Here is a 21,246-nt window from a genome sequence, read left to right as displayed (position 1 = left end):
CCAGGCTCACCCAAGGCCCTGGCCTGAAATTGGTTAAAGGAAATCATCCCTCATCCGATGCTCCTCCCTCTCACAGCCCACGCCCAACCTCGCAACGAAATACTCCCAAGCTTCTTGTCGCAGCCGACTCGGGCCGAGATGCATTTGATAAATTCCAACCCGGCCGTAAACAAGGAGAGTTAAACGGCGTCCTCAGCAAAGGTGCTAAGGCCCCGGGAAAGGCACGGCCTTGCTATGCTCGAACCCGTTCTGACTATAAACCCTTTTCCGTCCCTCCCCGTCATTTTTTCCCCATATCCTTTGGCACTTTTTGCCCCTTCGCACATCCGACCTCTGGGGTCTTCTCGGTAACTCGTTACACCTACACCAGCCTTTCGAGTCGAATATCATCTACCGAGACTATACTTTTTACCGTGGAGATATACCGAGCGCCATGTCTTTCATTGACCGTTTGTTTCCCCCGGGAGAGCTCGAGGCTCTTGGTAACATGTGGTCCGAGCCAGCCACCAAGAGAAGAAAGCTTGGCTTGGATACTGGTCAAGGGCAAAGTCGAGTTCAAGTACCTCCACGAAGACAGAACAGTGAATCTGCTCTAGGCCAGAATAAAAGACGCCATCGGTTTTCCACGTCGTCATTGCGATATGACACGATCACCGCCGTTTCCAGCCTCAACGATGTCGAGAGATCCCACTCTGAGTCCAAACCGTCGACGACTCCAGGTGCGCAGACGGTGCACACGACCACCCAATCCAGGACAACAAACAAATCCTGCCTTCCAAGCTTCATCGAGCCCACTATTCTAAAGAACTACCTGAAACACATCCATCCAAATGATCGTTCCCGTTACTCGCTTCCCAACAGTCCCAACCCCGACAGTCAACTCCGACAACCTGTCCGGGCGACGACTAGTCATCAAGAGATCGAAGACAACGCATCCTCCCCCGGCTCTCTCACCGCCGACAACTCCTCTCCTTCCTCCTCAGAGGAGAGTTGCCCCACTCCTGCACCCGGCATCTACGAACAACTCCGGTCCGGACCCTGGTCGCACCTATTGGAAGGCATGCGCATCACCGACCATGAACGCGACATGATGGAAGACCTCCTCAGCCCAGGATCATCGAGCGACTTTGTGGAAAAAGAGACTTCCAGCGCGAAACCAATTGTCAAAGCAGGAGAAATTTCCGATGCCGATGAGACGGCTGCAGAAGACTTTTACGCCATCGACGAAGGACTATTGGAGAAGATGTTCCCTTCCTCTGCCGCTCCCCCCTTCGGTGATCGAATCCCTTCCCATTTCAACTTCGGCGGGTACGAATACTACCCGCGTGGCTTGCCGACCAAGAGCATCACAGACCGGGAAGCCGCAGAGGATGTGCATTCGTCCGGCCTGTCTCCGGCTCCGAACGAAGACGAGGAAGAGGAGACAAACCACAAGACTCCAGGTGGAATCGTGATTTATGACTACAGCGACTTGAGTGTTGATGACTTTTTTGACCTCGACGAAGCATCATCTGCTTCGGCGCTGAATGTGGCATGAACTATCGGAAATATTATGTTCGGAGTGGGCCAAACACCGGTTATTGTTTCGATCTGAAGAACTTGTATTCTGGTATGGCGGATCGGATCGCAGAGCGGCGTACTTGTCGATGAAAGCCTACGAACAGAATCCTTTAGCTGGATTAAAGAGATACGATATGACATGTGAAAAATTTTGAAAAAATTTGAAACTCATTCGAAAATATCACAATCTTGTCCTCGCCTCATTCACATACTTTTCTACTTCCTTTTCCTGCCCCGAATCCTTAGATTCGTCCCCGAATCCTCGAACCCTTGAAAAATCCTACATTGCCGAATCGTTCACCCATGTCCCTATTCTACTCCGAATTGGGACCATTGGTGGCTCTCGGTACACGGGCAATGGCTCTACATCAGCAAAGCATTGTCAATATTGTTTCGGCAACACGGTTGATTTTGCACATGTCGGTGTCCAGGATCATTTGCCGTACTTATCGCCAGATATGCACAGCCCTGCGAGTGCGAGTAAGAGCAAGCATGTGCCGCAGATTCCGGTCCTCCGGCGCTTGGATATCTGGAAGATCGGAATCTAGAACTGGAACTTGGGCTTGTCGGGACTTGGTTGTAATTTGGCTAAGTTCATTTTCATCTGACATTCACCTCAGGATAGCCATTTTATATGAAAAGGAGGGGCAGAGGATTCTCAGGACTAGAAGTGTAGGTCAAAGCTCGACAAGCCCCTGGGGTCTTGGAAATGTAATCGAAAGTGTCCGGATATGACACCCAGGAGCCCACCGACCGCCTATGATACTGCTTAACGACGTATCTTTTAGCGGTGCGCCATGCCTAAACGACCCTATTTTGATCTTCCCACGGAACGAACTCCCACGGAATGAAGCCATGGGATGAACCTCCAGACCTCGTTACCACTAGGAGCATATTCCGATACTCTTCCTGTTTCGTTTTCCAATTTCCGGCTCCGTTTTCCAGCTCTAGGACACGCTGAACATCGTCAATTACATTCCACTACATCTTACATTATTTACTACCTCCCACAGTAGGCCACGCACGCCGTATTCAACCAACGCTTGTGCTCAGAGAGGATATAGGACAGAATCTGCCCCGGAAAACATTTGAGCGTGTGCAATTCTTAGACAAATTGGGACCTTTCATGCAGAAAGTGTTGGGGCACTGACATAGCAATGGCATAAGTCCATCACAAATCGCCATATATGCATTATCCGGACCGTTGTGATCGAAAATTGAAAGTGCTGGATGTCTCGCAAGAAAGTGATTGAAATGTAATAGCCGCGGCTATACCATACTCCCCCACGTCAAGCACCGCCGTCCTTCGTATAGCGAATAAAATTACACCTCATCCCGTCTTCGGATCCGAAGCATTCCAAGACAGCGCGATCGCCGAGGCCGAATATTCTCTACGTTTCTCACTACCGTCGACCCGTCTACCGAGCCAAGAGTTGCTCGTACCGGGGTGCTGTTGCTAAAGCACCCTTACATGTTTCGAATCAGGCATTGCATGTGAACCACCGAAAGAACACAGCCCTCAACGCCTGATGTCCTCAACGCTTACAAGGTTGGATGCAGCTTTCGTTCATGTAGGCCGTGGTCATTTGAAGGAATAGTAACACGAATGGTGATACTGATATCGGTATGGATATGGCAATATCCAAACCAAAATGGAATGCCATGACACATGAGAAGCTTCGAAGTGCCCCTTCGTTGAACCTAGAAACTCGAACCTCCTTTTTGCCTCGACTCACTCACTCACCAGGCCTTTCACGGTCCATCCCGTCCTCAACCCGCTGCAGACATCCCGCCCGCGGGCCGGAAGAGAATCGCCGAGACCGAGGAGAGAGAACATGAAATGCAGATCGCATTCGGCTTTTTTTGACAGAGTAAGTCACTTCACCAATTCCATTCAGGAGAAGCAGAGACCGTGACCCGGTACAATACACGAGACGAGATCGAGGCTATCACTATCTCTGCCTTGACGCTTTGACGCCTTGGCGCGGACACTGCACATTGGATATCTGTGGTAGTGTTTGGGAAGTCGCTGTTCTACAGCCTCGTCCGGGTGCCGGGCCCGGAGAGATGTCCGGGGGAAAGTTGAAACTCAGATTGCTGAGAGTCTCGGGGTGAAGTTGGACGCATAGGCAGGCAGCGAATGCGAAATTGAGGGTAGAATTGAAGAACCTGGAGCCCCTTTGAATCTAGACTTTTTCTTTCTTCCCTTTTTTTGGGCTTTGGGAAGGGGGTGAACATTGTTCGGGTCTCAAACTAGTCCGGATGAGAAATGTGAAGGACCATCCTCGAATATGACTTGTACGATAACTTGGATTAAATTATTAGGTACTCAGTTGTCTCCTATCCTTTCCTCCTCCCGCAATAGGGACAGCTGTGTAGATACAGGACATCCCACTTCCCCTACTATTCTGCCCATCACTTCCTTCATTCCCTGTCTCAGAGATTCCCATCTCAATTATAGCATTCATTTTCCTGCCATCTGCTTGTTCTCACCCAAAGTGGTGGCCATCTGTCTATTCAGGTGAACACGGTTGCCATCAAGTGTCAACACAATGCCATACTTGCCAGCTCGATTCACAAAAATTCTGCCTCATGAAGACGAGCTATCACTGGGCATCCGCGACATGACTGATGTTCAGCAGGGAGATATCGAAAGGACCACTGGTCTTGTATGGTTGAACCATGTCGGTTCCGACCAGGGGCGCTGGAGATGTCACCGCCTGGAAACCTCAGCTTGGCTTTCCTAAGACAAGCGAGCTGGTTTCTCCCACTCAAATTCGCAGGGGTTCCCGGTCCTTTGTTTTTCGAGTGCTGTTATCTTAGGAGTCCAAGATATATCTCCAATTCGAAACCGCCCTGTTTGTTGCACTTCTTAACTTCCCGCGGTTAAAGCCAGACACGCGTCCACCGCGAGTCCAACTCTACCTTCTTTCTGCCGCACGACATCATCAATGACTTCCTTATCGAGATTAGGAAACATGCCGCATAGTGTTTCAACGACCGTTCTATGTTCGGCTCTTTGGATCCGTTGGGCTTCCGCCGCTTCGGCGCTCGCTTGTCTAGCCGCGGCCTCTTGCGCATCATAAGAGGACGTTCGTCCTTCTCGTGGCGTTTGATACACCGATGGATGCGTACTGTTCAGAGATCTGCGTTCTTGAGGATTGTCTTGATCCGAAAATATCTTTCCGATTGTTGACAGGGGCTTCTGAATGGTCCGCAAAAGACCTGCCACACTATCATCGGATCCGCCTTCGAAGCTGCTATTCATTCGACCGGCATCCCTGCGAATAGGGCTGCTAGAGGTCACGTCCATTGAATTTCTGGGTGTAAGTTCAGGTTCAGCCAGGCCGGATTTTTCGGAGAATGGAACACGCGGGCTAATGGCCTCGGCCTCCCGATTTTGTGCTGCAATTTCTGAGACTGCAATCTCCACATTGCGTTCAAACTCCTCATCGCTGACGGTCAAACTGGTGCGATCCAGGCTCTCGATGAATTGAATAGCCCCAGACAACGACGAGAGGTAGTAGCCTACCTCCCCCCCCAGCTTGTCTTGATTTCTGAACCGCAAAATGTATTGAATGTTGGACACGAGGTTCTCCGGATTCGCTTGAAGGACCACGTAGATCAGCAATGGCACAAATGAATCCGCGGACGTATCAGAACTCTTCGCATTTTTCAACAAGCCAAAGATGACCTTGCAACAGTTCAGCACACAAATGACCTTGTCTCTCGGAGCCCGATAGCCTTTAATTTTCAACAGTTCTTGCTGGGCCAGTCTGAGAAATCTCTCGCCATTGGGCCCTACTGGTGCCAAGTCGAGATGTTCTTCTCGGATCCAACTGTATATGCGGATCTTCTGAGCCAGAACTTCATCCCTTTCGACGTCCTCCTGATGCTGGCCCCGTCTTCCGGGGACAAGGGTTTTCTCCGACTCCTTTCGCCTTCCTCTAGATCGAGATCGTGCGGGTTGAGCGGCCGGTTGGATGGCAGGAGAAAAGGTCTGTGAATACAGTCTGTTCATCACCAACTTCTCCATCCCTTCTTTGGCGTTGTCGAATTCATTGTCTGACACTTCACGCCACACATCGCAAAGCGCCATTTTATTCGTGATAAAGGCAAGAAAATCACCTATGATCTTGACTTGTTCATGTACCATCCATTGCTTCTTCCCGAATTCCGTCAGAAAAGAGCGAAGAAACTTGGCCACCGGGTCGGCCGATTTGTGTCGAAGCTGTTCCAAGAATCGATGGAAATCGAAAGGCAGTTCAGGTTCTGGCTCGGGAGGCGGTGGTTGCGCGGGAAGAGAGGTTGATGATGTCAGGCCGGGACTTCTCAGCGGAGGACTTTTGAGTGCGTCATTCTTATCCCTCGAATTCGAAGGCGGGGACGGCAGCGGCTTTTCAGAATTTGAAGCAGCCGGTGATGGGGCAATGGTATCCATATCTCTTGATCGAAGATGTTCCAGACTGGATCTTCGAGGTGGGAAACCAACACCCGACCCAAGCATCGGCCCCGCCATTTCGTGTCGTGGAGACATGATTTCTTCTTTTGATGGTGCCGCAGAGGCATCATCGAACTGGTCCATGATACTCTGAATTTCCGACGTAGATTCCACATCTTGCTCCTCGCCAGGCTTTCGATCCTGAACGCCCGCTGAAGCATCCCGACGGTCTTGGTCATAGGCGGGGTCTTTGTCGTTGTATTCTTCCTCTGAGGCCCGAACAGACGGGTGTCTTGATATGATTGGCGTCTTAGGAGTCGGGTCGAGATAAGGCTTCTCAGCCGCAGCTGCAGGTTCTGGAGGAGAAGAAGTTGAGGGAGGGATTTCCAACGGAGCCACATGATTCGTATCAGCCTGGACGTCGTCGATGTGAAGATTCTCGATCTTCTCCGTAGGATCTGACTCTGGTTCTTTTCCCTTCTCTGAGGATGTGTTGTGCAGTGTTCCCTGGTCTGCAGTGCCACCTCTTTCTTCTGGTGCAAGATCGGTTAGATTGGTGGTGGTATTTTCCGACGAAACGGCTTCCTTGTGAGGATCCATCGTTGCATGGTTGCCGTCCGATGACATTGACACAGTAGTTTAATATTCTATAATTCGTTCTCGTCGACTCTTGGACAGGGTTGGCATGTTTCACAGGTGCAAGACCGTGGTTGGCGCCGCAATCTATCTATTCTTGAATCATGGTTGTTGGAAAAACGAGGCTGTAGAGGAGTCACCGGTAAGGATTGCTCGACCCTGGGACTATTCCAAGGGCTTCGGTCGTGGTTGAGGTGAGGTGGATGATTTCTGAGAAGAAGTTGTTTCACAAAGGATTTCAGGATGATGAGATTCACGCCGCGAACCTATTGACCCTCTCTCAGGAGCAGGTGATGACAGCCCTGCGTGATGCCTTTGAAACGAGCGAGGGCCACCCAGCGCCCGCGCCCACGGGACGGAATGATGCAGCTGGGGAGCCACTATTGCACCAAACTGGTCTGCCTGCGTTCTGCCGATGCTTGATTGGCCCCCATCCGCGATATCTCTTGGGCACTTCCGCGTGCACCTCTCATTCTCATTTTCATCAATCTTCTCCAACGCCGACATAAATCTCTTAATCACTGACGGCGAGCGTCCTCTCCCTCTTGATGTGCGGTATCTTCTTCTCGGTTGCCAGAGGTGGCCCATCTTGGCCCGATGATGCCGCTGTGGACGCGCTCAAGGCACGCGGCCCTGATAGCTACAAGGTCTTGAATGTCACTCTCCCAGATCCTCCGCCGGGAAATCTCTACTTGACGTTTGCTTCGTCCGTCTTGGCCCTACGAGGAGATCGTATTCAGGAGCAACCATTACGCGATCCGTCCTCTGGATCCATCTTGTGCTGGAATGGAGAGGCCTGGAAGGTCGACGGAGTCAACGTCCAAGGAAACGACTCTGTGCAAATCTGGCAGCGTCTCCTTGAGGCCTCACACTCTTCCGACGAACATGAGCACAAGACCATTTTGCAGGTGCTATCGAACATAACAGGACCATTTGCATTTGTCTTCTACAGTGCCCTTTCCGCCACCGTCTATTATGGACGAGACAGTCTTGGGCGCCGCTCTCTTCTCATGGACCACTGCGATGAGCAATCACTAACGCTGTCTAGTACTGGCATATCAAATCTCAGAAGTTTCTCAGGAGAAGTTTCTACCGCCGCGGTCCACTATCTTTCGCTAAAGCAAAAGGATGTCACGTTGGGCGATCTTCCCTGGCTCAACGCATCGCCTCCCATTAACAAATCCCTTCCCAGTCATGTGCCCGCCACCACCCCGTCTCCGTCTAGTGTTGAAGAATGCATACAGTACCTGAAAAGTGCCCTGCAATGTCGAGTCATGGATATTCCCGACCTTTCTCACGGCCCCAGACCTCAAAATTCCGCCAAGGTTGCCATCCTCTTCTCGGGTGGACTAGACTGCACACTGCTTGCTCGCCTAACACACGACATTTTGCCCCGGAATGAACCCGTCGATCTCCTCAATGTGGCATTTGAAAACCCTCGATCTATTACTGCAAACGGGAACCTCCCAGGTTCACCTTACGAAACCTGCCCGGATCGCGTGACGGGACGATCTAGTTTTTCTGAGCTCTGCCAGGTGTGCCCGGAAAGGACATGGAAATTTGTTGCCATCGACGTCCCCTACTCTGAATCTCTCGCTCACAGACCTACCGTGATAAGGCTCATGTATCCTCACAACACCGAAATGGATTTGTCTATTGCCACGGCACTGTATTTTGCAGCAAGAGGTCAAGGGGATGTTTTAGAAAACAGATCGGGTTTGTGGACGGAGACCCGAAAATCTTTCTCGACTGCCCGAGTCTTGCTTTCCGGCCTCGGAGCGGATGAATTGTATGCTGGATATTATCGACACTCTGCGGCCTTTGCTCGAGGGGACTTGTCGGATCTCGTCGACGAGCTTGAGCTAGACTTTAGTCGTATGGGATCTCGCAACCTGGGTCGGGATGACCGTGTCATGAGCCATTGGGGCAAAGAGGTGCGTTACCCTTACCTGGATGAAGATTTTGTACGTCTCTCCTTGAGTCTTCCTGTCTGGGAGAAATCTGGCTTCAGACCCGGAAAGAGAATTCCAAAACATTATGGACGGATTGACCGGGTCGAGAAGCCCGAGGATCTTGAGCCAGCGAAATTGCTCCTGAGGCTAGCCATGTGGAAGCTCAACATGAAGACAGCCGCTTCGGAGAGAAAGAGAGCCATTCAGTTCGGTGCACGAACGGCGAAAATGAACGCTGGCCAGGGCAGGATGAAAGGCACCGATGTTCTGGTTTGAGCCTGCTCATCTTGGTCTCCTCTTCTCAACGATATCTTGGGTGATGGCGTGGATTACTGGGGAAGATCCGATCCTGACCAGAAACCATGCGGCAATGATGACAACCAGATACTTCTGAGGCACAGAAGACACGAGCTGGATATGCAGCTCACATTTCATACGGGCCTGCAACCGCCGAGTCAACCCATGAAGTGCAAAGGCAAGTCTGAGCCAAGAAGATATGAATCTCCCTGCGTCTTATCCTCCTAGGCTGGACAACGTGACCTGAACCATGATTGATCAGCACGCAGGACGCCTATATACGCCTCCATCGCCAGAAGAGCATCAGGACATGATTTCTAGTTTCTCACAACTGGTACTTCGGATCGTCGACAGAGATATTGTCGTAAAATGCGACCGAAACGGAGAAGAGCGTTGGTGGGCAGTCCGCTCTCCACTTGAAACACCCCCACAATAGTGCCTTTATGGATATGGTTACAGAATCATAACTCTGACTCAGATATTGTGCCTTAAAATGCAGAATGACGACCCTGGACGAGCAGATTTTCCCCAATTCACACTCAGCTGACTTTCAACCCAGTCTTCTCTCCTCTGTTCCAAATATCATCCGTTCTCGTCACTCAATGGACGCCGTCACATTCCCGGCAGTCCAGCTCGTCGAGTCTAACGATCTAGAAAGGCAGAACCTGAGTTCTGTGACCGAATTCAACCCCAAATCGAATAGCGCCAGCTTCGAGCCGCAAACGCCAATCCCTACCAACGTTGAAAAAAGCGCTCATGCTCATGGCAACGAGCAAAATGACGCTTCTTTTGACATCGCCGATACAGACACAGCGTCTCCCAATGACGTATTTCCAGAAGGTGGTCTTCAAGCATGGCTTGTTCTGACGGGGTCTTTTTGGGGGCTGTTTACTTCTTTCGGTTTTATGGTATCCATTGGTACCGTGCAGGAGTACCTCCAGATGAATCAACTTTCCCATTACACTTCTCGTGATGTGGGGTGGATTCCATCTGTGTTCGTCTATCTCGCCTTAGCACTAGGTATCTGGGTAGGGCCATTGTTTGATCGCTATGGTCCTCGATGGATAGCTTTAATCGGCAGCGTTTGCTACATTGCAATGCTGTTTCTGCTAGCTGAATGCAAAATCTACTGGCAATTCTTGCTCTGCCTGGGATTTCTGGGAGGAACTGCGGGAGCAACACTGACGACCACCAGCTTGGCTGTGGTCGGCCATTGGTTCAAGAGAAGGCGAGGTCTTGCTCACGGGATTGCGATGGGAGGATCAAGCTTTGGAGGAGTGACGATTCCTTTGCTTCTGAGAAGCGCGCTACCCCAATATGGGTATGCGTGGTCCGTTCGCATCTTGGGATTTGTCTTCTTGGGGTGTTTGATCATCAGCAACATCTTGATGAAACCAAGGTTACCGCCTTCAGCAGAGGCCCGGAATCAGAAAATCATCTCGTTGGGCCTGTTTGGCGACCTGAAGTTTACTTTCCTTACCATCAGTGTCTTCGGCTTCGAGATCGTTCTATTTGGTTCCCTCGGAATTCTGCCCACCTACGCAAACTATGGCGGCAAATACCCTGCAGACACCGGCTTCTACATCATAGCGGTGCTCAATGGTGCGTCTTGCTTTGGCCGCATCATTCCAGGGTTCGTCTCGGACATCATCGGCCGCTTCAACACACTCCTCATTATGATCGTCGTGACGCTGGCTTTGATGCTCGTTCTATGGCTCCCATTTGGACATACGAGTCTGACTGCCTTGTACGTTTTCACTGCATTATTTGGCTTTGGAACCGGGTCATGGATGGCATTGACCCCTGCTTGCATTGGCCAATTGTGCGAAGCAGAACAGTTCGGCCGTTACTACGGTACTTTGTACTTTATTGGCTCGCTGGCGGCACTTATCTGTGTTCCAATCAGTGGCGAATTAGTGGAATCGGCTGGTCCTCAGATCATGGTGGGATTTATGTGCATCATTTTGGGAGTGTCCCTGGTAACTTTTGTGCTGAGTCGATGGGCATGCCTGGGATGGAGATGGGAATGGCGAGCAAAGGTTTAGTATTAGGTGCAATCGTAGGCAGAAGAAGTCTTCGACATGCTGGTGATCCTTCACGTACCCCACCCAAGGCGAGGTGATTCCTGGTTTCCATGGCATCGAGGAATTTTCTACCATCTAAATGACAAAGTATTATATGTGCTCAGAGGAAATTCGCCCTAGAAGTAAAGTGGACGTCTATAACATGATTAGAGAGATGCTGGTTGGATAACGTACTTTCCATGAACCGGCAGTACAATTCAATGCGGACACCACTTTAAAGCCCACCCTTCATGACTTGGAATCGTGTCACTTCGACTTCGAAATATGGATAATTCATCCACAACCCCTTTGGCCAAGAGGCAGAATCCCTCCATCAATACAAGGAAACAACTCACTATCAAAGAGCTGAGGGTGTATCCTGCCCCGGTGTCAAACTGGGGGGTTTGCAAATGAGATGTATTGAATGCTCTGTCTCGTTGGCAACTGGTCCTGCCAGATTACCAGTCTTAATGAATACATGCTTGGTTGACCTCTTTTCTACCCCTATTCTTCCCCTATATCCTGCATAGGTGATAACCCTTTTCGCAGTAAAGGGGTACTGCTCATTGTTCGACACCAGGCCGTACGCTCAATCTTCCTATGCCCATAAGTCATGGTATGTCGAGGCTCGAGCTTGCCAACTACTTCTACAGTTCGTGGCTCGAAATTCCCCGTTGCTATGGCGGTGGCTTTGCGGCTATGGAATACAATGAAATCGTGGGTACAGTATGCATGTCATTTTGGACATGAAAATTCAGAAAGGTATGTCTGTCGTGAAGCTCCGGGCCAATTAGATATGCGCCGTTGCTCTTGGACCATCGTTGTACTGGAAGATCTGAGGCTCCATGGACATTTCCTTTGATGAAGAGCCTCGCCCAAGATACCCTCGACGTTCTGATCACCTTGAACGGGCAGATGACCTGTCAGTCCACGTCGTGCGACATGGTATGGGTGGCATGATAGCGCAAGAAATGGTAGATACTCTCAGGCCATGTGTCCATCTCTGGTGTGAATTAAACTCTTGCAAGACTCTGCTGTCTCCCAGACGCATCGCGTCGTCGACATATTTTTGGCAACAACTTCACACGGGACTGTCGACCTCTCGCTCTTGTCAGCCGGCAAATCTCTGATCAACGTATTGATCCCCAAATCACAAGATCAACAGCTAGCGGAAATAAGAGCCACCATCTTTGCAAGTAGTGTCCCAATGCACCTGATAAGAACGGCGTCTTCCCCACCAACGGTGATGCTTGGCTACCGAACATCCATCCTCCAAGCACCAGCATGTACACGACACCATGTTCGATCGAAGATCTGGGGCCCTGACAGAGAAGATCGTGGATTCGAATGTTCAGATTCCGCACGGTCAAGTGGACAAGATTGCTCCAGTTTCTTCCGCAGAACGATTACACCCTCCTTTGGAGGGCAATTTTCCAGAGTTGTGTATCTTCGACGATACTGGACATGTACTGACTCTGGAGAGGTTTGACGAGACTATGGCGTCGCTGGAAGAGTTGGTCGATGGCTAATGTCAGATAAATAAGGTGGATGGTCCTCGAGAGACAGCAGAGAGTCGCAAGGCTGAGTATCTGCCCTAAGCGAGCGGGCATGCCGCTTTAAGGAGACGGAGAGATAAGTTAGGTTGTTTCCACGCTGAATGTGTGCCGACCCTCACCAACGCAAGATTTCTTCTTTTCGAAATAATAAGGGAGCTTGAAGGTCAATGGACACCGGCGACGTGTTCAAGTGGAAAGCGTCGCGTCGTAATATTGTTATCGTCCTCGGTGCTCTGCCCTGGACGTCGCTGTCCAGGCAGGTGACCCACGATCAGCTTAACGTCGCTCACAACCATATCGATCATTACACATCTTTTCTATCGGCATTGAAACATCCACTCTTCTAGCATGGAGGTATCTGTTCTACAAAGCACAAATCCACTCCATTCCGGTCTGGCCTTCCACCTTCAAAGCTCACTTCGACCGCCTCCACGCGACGCAGGCCTCAAGCGTGAGGTATATTTTAACCCGCCCCTCATCATGCGTTCCTCTCACCCTCCTTGACCACTACAGCCATCGGATCCGCAGTTCACTCATCAAAATGGGTAAAGGTCCGAAATCTATCAAAGTTCTGTGCGCGGAGCTGGGCATGGACGACGCCACCGCCGAGAGTGAGCTTCGGAACAATGCTCTGCAAAACCTCAAAGCAGAAATCCCGACCTTCCCAATGCTTCTGACGCCATCATTGAGCGCGTTGCCTGGCGGTTCCTCGAGGCTGGCGGAGGCCGTCGACACTTTTCGTGGAAATCTGCACTCGATTACCAATGGCAGGCAGCAGATCACCGCTTAGCTATCAGTCAGGACATGGCAGATATGGTGAAGCTCCAGCGGTGGTATGCCATCGATCTCCATAAGCAGCTTGGTCATTCGAACTGTCCTGGTTGTCTGGTTATTCCCTAGACAAGGCACTCCGGTACGCAGAGGTTTCTCAACATCTCCACCGGCGTAGGCGGCGTACTCTGAGAAGGTGTTTCTTCATCCAACACCTCACAAGATGGGCACGGACGCCTTTCTCAGAAGCTCAACTGGCTCGACAAGGGGCATCGCACAGCGCGAGACGGTCAGTGGGTAACTCTTTCGAGATGATCCACGCATCGGATCCAGTCTGTGGATCACCTAGACAAGTCATTGATGTCGGATCTAGTCCGTGGACCACCTAGACAAGCCCTGCTGATCGGACTCGAGCTGATACGAGACTCATCTTCGTTGGACGGGCCTCAATATCGAGATGGTCCTTGGATCGGATCCCATGATGTACCACTGCCATCGGATCCAATTCGTGGACCATGTGGCCGAGTGGGATCGAGGGCAGGGGTCTCGTTCGTGTACGGCGCAGCCTCCCCGGCCTGATCGGATCCAGATGAATTACTCACTCAAGAAAAAAGCCGAAAGACAAGCCATACGACAAGCTCAACGAGTACAAAAGGCCGCAGAGACCGAGAAACGCAAGCGAGACGTAGCCGAGAAAAGACTACTCGAAGTTAATCAGTCTAAGAGACCGAAAAAGAGGCCTCGTACGCAGGCGTCTCGTAGTCGTTTCGCTACGAATTCGAATGATTCGACAGACGTAATAGATACTATAGTTGTACGACCTACGGACAGCACGCTTACGACAGTAGATTCCGCCGGTGGGAGGCTGATTTCGCTTCCGTTACTTAATCAAATGGCAAAGTCAAATTAGCCGATGAGGGGCTCAACTTCGGGCTCACCACCCTCTCTTGAGTTCTCTCTCGCTTAGTTACCCGCTGACTACACCTCTTCTCTCCATCTTCAACTTTCTCCGTGTCTTTGTATCGATCTGGGCCAGAGTTGTTGGGGTCCGGGATATCAAGGAAGCTATCGTTGCTCTAGAGGGGGGACCCATCGACCCGTCCTTCTAGCCTCCTTACTGCTTGGTGTCTCTATTTTCTGATCAAATCCGCCACCGCTACCGGATCACCAACGACAAACGCCCCAGTATATACTGGTTTTCTAGTGTTTCCTATCAGTGATTGGTCAATAACTTCGTTTTGAGATTGCAGTAGCCATGGGAAGAGCGAGAGTTGAGGACGACAACTGGTTCGGTGTCCAGGATCCACGCAAGAGAAAACAAATCCAGGACAGACTTGCCCAAAGAGCACGAAGTTCGTCAGAACAACACCACCAACGAGAAGCTGTCAACTGACAATTGGTCAGGGAAACGCCTCGCAGAAGCCAAAGCACAAGCGACTACGACCTCTTCTTCTGATACCGCCACTGGTAGTGGCGTTTCACCTGAGTCCGGCGACGACAGTGCCGACAACGCCTCACAAGGCCTGGTCCCGGGAGTCCCTCGACTCCCAAGTCTGTACCAGGTCATGGTGCCTACCAGCAAGGAAGACCAATTTGTGACTTCGACCATGTCCGGGTCCGTCTATGCTGCTCTCTTCAACAATGGTGCTATGATGGGACTCGCCTGTTCGTGTGTGATCCCAGGCCGATCCACTCCCGTCGGTGCCGAAATTCCTGAATCTTTGCATCCGACTACCTTACAGCTCACCACCATCCATCCTCGATGGATTGACCGCTTTCCTTTTCCCAAGATGAGAGATAACATGATTACTCTGATGGGGATTATTGACGAAGAAGAGTTTCTCGGTGATCTGTTCTGCTTGACGAGTTTCACATTGGATCCTGGCGCTGCTCCCTGGGATCCTCGCGCGTGGAAGATTGGAAAAGAATTCTCCGCAAAATGGGGCTATTTATTTTACTAGTGCGACCGTCTTCAAGATAACGAACATTGGTGTCGAACACTTCAGCGATCGAGTCTTCAAGCACCTGCATCAAGCTGCCGCCACCGCAATCATAATAATCTTTGCCACATCATTTGGAGCACTGGCGTTGGGACAGTGTCCGGTGGCTAGGGTGTGAAGGTCCACCGGGTTTCCACTTTCCTTCTGGATGGTCTCAATCACCGAATTTTGGAACTCTGGCGGCAAAATCACATCTTTTTCGCACTGAATGAACGAAACGGGGATGTATTTATATCCGGGATATGTGAGTTTGCCCGTGAAGCTGGGTCCAGAGTGAAACGGCATCTTCTTGACCCATTCAACCGCTTCCTCGAACGGAAGGTCGGAAAACGTGAGTTTCGCGCTCTCTTCGATAACATGTTTCATGAATTCTCCCTGGAACCAAAAGTCAGCCACTAACCTGCCCAAGAGTCCGATGATTCGAACCCACTTCAAACTGGATAAATGACGGAACGAGGTCTCCCATGAGATCTTGCAACGAATTTCCGGGCGGAGGTACGACGGAGGTCAAATACACCAATCGGGAGATCCCGCCCGGTTTCCCAGCTTCAGCTCTCTCGGCTTTGGCGAGACCCCTGGTGGCTTCCGTTCCAGGTACGCCTCCATAGGAATGAGTTACAACGACAACGTCCTTTCCTTGGTCTGCAAGCTTTTCGAAAACGTCATGGAAAAAGGCAGCATCCTCTTCCATTGTTGCAGGTGCTTCGGGAGGTGAACGGCTGGCTGAGGGAAGATTTTCGACCATGGCTTCATATCCATTCTCGCGGAGTTTGTTAACAATAGGGATGTAGAAGGATGCTGGGGAGAAGGATCCAGGAACTACGACGATGGACGGCTTGTTGCTGTTGGATACTGGGCTCTGAACCATTTTGATGCTGGATTGTTCTCGAAGCCAGTATTCATAAGAGAAGACAACTTGGTGTTTGATCTCGAAATGTCGTTGCTGGACTTCAGATAGATCAGCCTTGTACCGCAACAACTCGTTCCGTCTGTCCGTCCTAGGGAAACAAACAATAGATTAATGAGATGAAAGCTGTGTTCGGCCGTGGATATTGCAAATACAAAGATTCGCTAGTTTACCTATACCATGATGACAGATCTTATACAACGGGTTCATCAGAATATAGGGTTCCCGAAGTCAGAAATAGCCGTTAGCAATGTCAGAAAGCCTCGGTGGTACCGGGCAATCCTCAAGCTTGTGGGGTAGTGCCAAGTCGATCGCCCGCCCTTTTATAGGTAGATGTATCTCTGCATCAGGACCTGTTCCAGGCTGTGTATCCATAATTTGGGTGTCGTAAAAGATGCACATTTTCTAATCATATCCAGGGGCTGGATACTTAATCATCGACACTGGAGGATGTTAGCAAGTACTTTGGGACAGAGAGAAGTGCGAAAAAGGTGCTGAGTGAGGAGACAAATGGCCACTGCTGATTGCGACATAGGAGGCCGAAAGGCATACCCTGAGTGATCCTTGGTGGTGTTACTGCCTGAGGCGGCAGTCCACATACAAGCAAACAAAAAAAATTAAGAAAATAAAAAGCCCCCCTCCTAGAGTCCATCTCTGACGAACTTATAGATGGGGCGCCGCAGCCAGTGAAAGCTTCAGCCACACAAGTTCAACTGCAGAATCAGTGACCCTCCCAACGGTTTGAACAAGACGACATCATTAACGATCACTGGCTGGAGCATTACGTTTACCCATCTAGGGCACCTAGACTCAATGGAGCTAGGCCGGACAACCCTCTTACCTTACCTATGATCGAACACTAGTAAGGCCCCTCAATTCTATCGGTTCGACTAAAACCTAGTGTGCCCACTCAGTTTCGTCCTTGATAGGTCAACCACGATTTGGTGTCAATTTTGAAGCAGTTTTTGGCGGAATAAAATATAACCCCTAAATTTTTTTTCATTTTTAATTTTGGAGCCTGGTTGCGGCTTGGCGTTGTGCGGCCAAGAGCGACGTGCTAGCCAATCATGTAAGTATATAGCTTGGCATTATCACGTGAGCACGTGCGTCGATTATCACACCCCCTTGCCGGCCCGTCATCGGATCCAATCTATGGCGGGGGGCACCCAACTCGATAGAAGTCGATATCCTCGATATCGGGATGGTCCATGGATCGGATCCAGTCTATGGACCACCCAGACAAGCCCTACTATAAGGGCTTAGGGTCGAGGTGTGAGGGTTCAGGGTCAAGGACTCAATCAATGTATTCCAGCTACAGTTATTCCCGAAACCGCCCTCCCTTTGCTGACACATTGCATCTTTCTTCTGATCCAATGCCAAGATCATCCACTCTTCGCTCTCATTGCGGTGATTTCTTGGGCTACAGATGCAGTATCACGTGCCAAAAAGTCCCGGCACTAGGGGGCGCGGATGGGGATATTTACGGGGGTAAAGGCGTAGCTTCTGTATTTTGGGGCTAGCCCCCAAATTCCCCAGGCCTCACTGCGTTTCGATATTGCCAATTTTAGCATCACGTGATTGGCCGGCCACCCGTGATCAGGAAAATCTAAAATTGATCCCCCTCACGCAGGGGGGTCGGAGTGTAGAAAAAGCTTCGCTCACGCTCCGCTTTAACTAGGGGCCGCGGACAGGATATTCCAGGGGGGGTGAAAGCGTAGCTTCTATATTTGCCAAGCCCTCGCATCGCGTGATTAGCCAAGCCTCCCTACTCCGGAAAATCAATAATCCGACACCTAATCACGTGCTCTGATTGGCTGACCATCGGATCCAATCCACAGACCACTGGGGAGTGCCGCCCTAGTCCGGAAAATCAATAATCCGAGTATTACGTAATACTGTGCTCTAATTGGCTGACCCCATCGGATCCAATCTACGCCTTTGTCTGCCAGACCGCCCTGATCCATGGACCGCGTAGACGATGTTGATCACGGTGTCATGTGCCGTACGATATCCTCCATCGGATCCAGTTCATGGCTCATGGAGTAGACGACGGTATACCCAATTAGGAAAGCCGACAACGATATCGGCGATATATCTAGCAAATATCGATACATGGGGCTTATGAGAGAGCGTGTAGAGGCTTCCGGGCGGGGTTCGGATCGTTCATGAGGAAGAGGGATCGAAAGAGCGTCTGGAGGTTGCGGCTGTGATTCGGGTGGAGAGAGAGAGCGTGTAGAGGCATCCGAGCGGGTTTCGAATCGCCCATGAGGAAGAGGGATCGAAGGAGTCCCGAGCGTACGACTAATCGCCGGTCTTTTCGAAGGCACGTTAGGATCAAGCGACGAGAGAGCTTTCCTCTTCTTCTCACGCAGTCGAGCATTTCGATCACGGCAAACACAAGTAGCCCGAATCATACTATTCGGATTAGACGGATCTGCCAGAAAAGAAGAGAGGAGGCGTTTTTGGAGGCACGCGGAGCAAAATTTGGAAGCCATTGGTTCGCTGTTTTGGATGCAAAGGTTAGAGTGGAAGAAGAGGTCTACAAAACGCGCTTGTCGACACGCGCCCGAACCGAACCGGGGTGCGCGAAGTCACGTTACCGCGCGTTTTTCAATCACGTGATTTTTTTTCCGCGCATGGCCAGGTCACGTGCGGGGGGGTCGGGATTTAACTGAAAGCTTACGCTTTCAATTACATTTGCAGCGTCTTCATTCTCACGTGGGCACTTGGCTGGCGCGCCCAGTCTTACAGCCTCGAGAGTGACACTTATATATCCGCTTTCACCTATTGCCTCTCTCTACTGAAGGGCTACTTAAGCGTTCATTGTTGGCCAGAATAGGAAATGCCTGGCGTGTCACCGCGGCTGGCTTGGCATTATCACTCTATAGTGACACCTGAGGCAACTTATATTGACATTCTGCTTTGAGATAGATCAATCAATCTTCTCTCCCATACAGTTCATCATTCATAATCTCTCCTACCTCAGTGCATCCACCTCTCGCCTCAGTACACTTCCGATTCATCAACAACTTTCCCTGCCTAATTTTTCTACCAGCTTTTTCTACTCCTTCAACATTGCGTTCCGGCTTTCGAACCTCAACATGAATACAATTTGCGGACCCGGCGATGGGGCACCTACGTATACACCCATGTCAAGGTCATCCTCAAGCTCAACTACATCAAAAGAGACTACGGCAGTGGAGAGTTCAGCACCAGAGATATCGCCCTTAGAGGGATTGGGAGACACTCGTATCTCTACGTACAAAGGGATCCGAGATCTAAAAGAACGTGTCAACTCGCAGTCCGCTGCGTTGATGGACGGTCGCACGAATCAGCAATACCTTGTTTTCATGGGTGCCACAAAAGGCCAGCTTGAAAAAATTGACCGTGAGCGCGCCAGCATAGGGAAGCATACTCGGATGAGCCATTACGCGGATAGCAATCTATTGGTTATCAAGCTGATGCCCTCAGCGGAACATGAAGTTGCGCACCTCAGACTAGCCCAACTTCTTGATCGCGCATTTTCCAGAATGGGCCTTCCAGCAAAGAGCTTATGTCCTGTTGGCGGGACAACGTACAAACTCCTTAATTCCTCTAAAGAGGGTGATATGGGATTCCGCCCCGTCCCAACCCGAGGAAAGAAATCTGACTGGCCAACAATTGTTTTTGAGTCTGGACTCTCTGAAACGCTTCCTCGTCTGAGACATGACGCAGAATGGTGGATTGCCAACTCTGGAGGAGATGTCAAGATTGTCATCATCATCTCAATTAAGCGAGCACAGAAGACGCTAATAGTCGAAAAGTGGTGCCATTCTCCGCCTCCTATATATAGACCAGCTACCGGAAGCCACCCAAATCCCAACGCTCCAATTCCGACAAAAGTCCAAGAGCCTACTATCACCCAAAATCCCACTCCACAACTAGGTCCTCACTCGAATACTATCGACCAGTCAATTGTCACCGTTCAGCCAGGCACTGCCTCAGCCTATGACGTTGCTGGAGCGCCTCTGATTCTCGAATTTCACAAAATCCTCCTCCGAGCCGCTGTACCGCCAGAAAGCGACGTCGTCTTTAATGTCGCGGATCTTGCGGACTGGGCGGATTCCTTCTGGGAGAGCGTTAGGTAGGGGGATCGCAAGGGTTATGGCAGGAACACATTGTGGGACTGGCAACGGCTAATGGTGGGTCGGCCTATGTGCTACACTGTTGTACAGCATACAGGATAATGGAAGTGCCATCACTTTCCCAGGGTTTTTCTAAGGGCTTGTTCGAGGCAACGGAAGTACATCCTTGCCGAGAGTTCATCTAAGAGCTTATTCAGGACAACAGAAGCGCCATAGATTTCTATCAAACAATGAATGCCAAGAGAATATAGCGGCAAAAGAATGGTTCTTTGTCCGCTGATGAACTCACTGCGCAAGTTGGTTTAGCTAATCGTGAAGGATATATTACGGCATACGGGTTTCAGTGATTAGAATTGCGCAACACTACAGCAATCAAAAGATGTAACGGAATGAAGTACGTATCATGACACTGTCGTAAAGCATCATTACCGCACTATACCAGCGAAGAAAGATCATAAGAGGTCACGAAACGACTTACGTAACAGATCAGATTGCAGTTCGTTTCGTTTCGTTTCCTTCACTCCGGGGCCCTCAATCAACCCAGGCTCCAGGTATACGGTTAACACTCAGCCCTCGATAACTCATATTATCCCCAGCTCCTGACCATGTCATCAAAGTCTTAAGTACGCCTCGAGTGCGATGATCTGAAGGACCGAGTACCTTTATCATCAGTTCGTGGCAGGAAGTCATCAACTCTATGGCTTCCTCGCCACGATTTAGGTCTTTCAATGTATAGGCTAGACTGCTCATACTGGTCAGCGTGGAGGGATGTTCCGCCCCAAGCACCCTCGAACTCGTCTCCATCACCTGCACCTCCAGCCCTTCCGCCTCTTTCCATCGACCTTGATTCCAGTATGTCGACGCCAGGTTAGCCATACTGGTCAGCGTGGAGGGATGTTCCGCCCCAAGCACCCTCGAACTCGTCTCCATCACCTGCAC

General features: G+C 50.5%; 7 protein-coding genes across 7 annotated transcripts; 5 read left to right on the top strand and 2 right to left on the bottom strand.

Annotated features, from left to right (window-relative positions):
* Positions 1-433: 433 nt before the first annotated feature.
* Z518_05378 (uncharacterized protein) lies at positions 434-1,537 on the top strand (the record flags this gene model as incomplete). The annotated part of the gene is made up of 1 exon (XM_013416190.1): positions 434-1,537. One exon carries the CDS (start codon positions 434-436, stop codon positions 1,535-1,537), a length of 1,104 nt encoding a protein of 367 aa, XP_013271644.1.
* Positions 1,538-4,432: 2,895 nt separating this feature from the next.
* Positions 4,433-6,628, bottom strand: Z518_05377 (uncharacterized protein; the record flags this gene model as incomplete). Its single annotated transcript, XM_013416189.1, has 1 exon — positions 4,433-6,628. One exon carries the CDS (start codon positions 6,626-6,628, stop codon positions 4,433-4,435), a length of 2,196 nt encoding a protein of 731 aa, XP_013271643.1.
* A 557-nt stretch (positions 6,629-7,185) lies between these two features.
* Z518_05376 (uncharacterized protein) lies at positions 7,186-8,865 on the top strand (the record flags this gene model as incomplete). The annotated part of the gene is made up of 1 exon (XM_013416188.1): positions 7,186-8,865. The coding sequence occupies one exon, from the start codon at positions 7,186-7,188 to the stop codon at positions 8,863-8,865; it is 1,680 nt and encodes a 559-aa protein (XP_013271642.1).
* Positions 8,866-9,488: 623 nt separating this feature from the next.
* Positions 9,489-10,931, top strand: Z518_05375 (uncharacterized protein; the record flags this gene model as incomplete). Its single annotated transcript, XM_013416187.1, has 1 exon — positions 9,489-10,931. One exon carries the CDS (start codon positions 9,489-9,491, stop codon positions 10,929-10,931), a length of 1,443 nt encoding a protein of 480 aa, XP_013271641.1.
* A 1,316-nt stretch (positions 10,932-12,247) lies between these two features.
* Positions 12,248-12,478, top strand: Z518_05374 (uncharacterized protein; the record flags this gene model as incomplete). Its single annotated transcript, XM_013416186.1, has 1 exon — positions 12,248-12,478. The coding sequence occupies one exon, from the start codon at positions 12,248-12,250 to the stop codon at positions 12,476-12,478; it is 231 nt and encodes a 76-aa protein (XP_013271640.1).
* Positions 12,479-14,531: 2,053 nt separating this feature from the next.
* On the top strand, positions 14,532-15,237 carry Z518_05373 (uncharacterized protein; the record flags this gene model as incomplete). Its single annotated transcript, XM_013416185.1, has 2 exons — positions 14,532-14,628; positions 14,681-15,237. 2 exons carry the CDS (start codon positions 14,532-14,534, stop codon positions 15,235-15,237), a joined length of 654 nt encoding a protein of 217 aa, XP_013271639.1.
* Positions 15,238-15,306: 69 nt separating this feature from the next.
* Z518_05372 (uncharacterized protein) lies at positions 15,307-16,144 on the bottom strand (the record flags this gene model as incomplete). The annotated part of the gene is made up of 2 exons (XM_013416184.1): positions 15,307-15,651; positions 15,707-16,144. 2 exons carry the CDS (start codon positions 16,142-16,144, stop codon positions 15,307-15,309), a joined length of 783 nt encoding a protein of 260 aa, XP_013271638.1.
* Positions 16,145-21,246: the final 5,102 nt, after the last annotated feature.

Source organism: Rhinocladiella mackenziei (assembly GCF_000835555.1).
Source record: "Rhinocladiella mackenziei CBS 650.93 unplaced genomic scaffold supercont1.4, whole genome shotgun sequence".
In the NCBI taxonomy this organism is placed as follows: domain Eukaryota; kingdom Fungi; phylum Ascomycota; class Eurotiomycetes; order Chaetothyriales; family Herpotrichiellaceae; genus Rhinocladiella; species Rhinocladiella mackenziei.
Note: the sequence above shows the minus strand (reverse complement) of the source record. Positions and strands in the feature narration are given on the sequence as shown.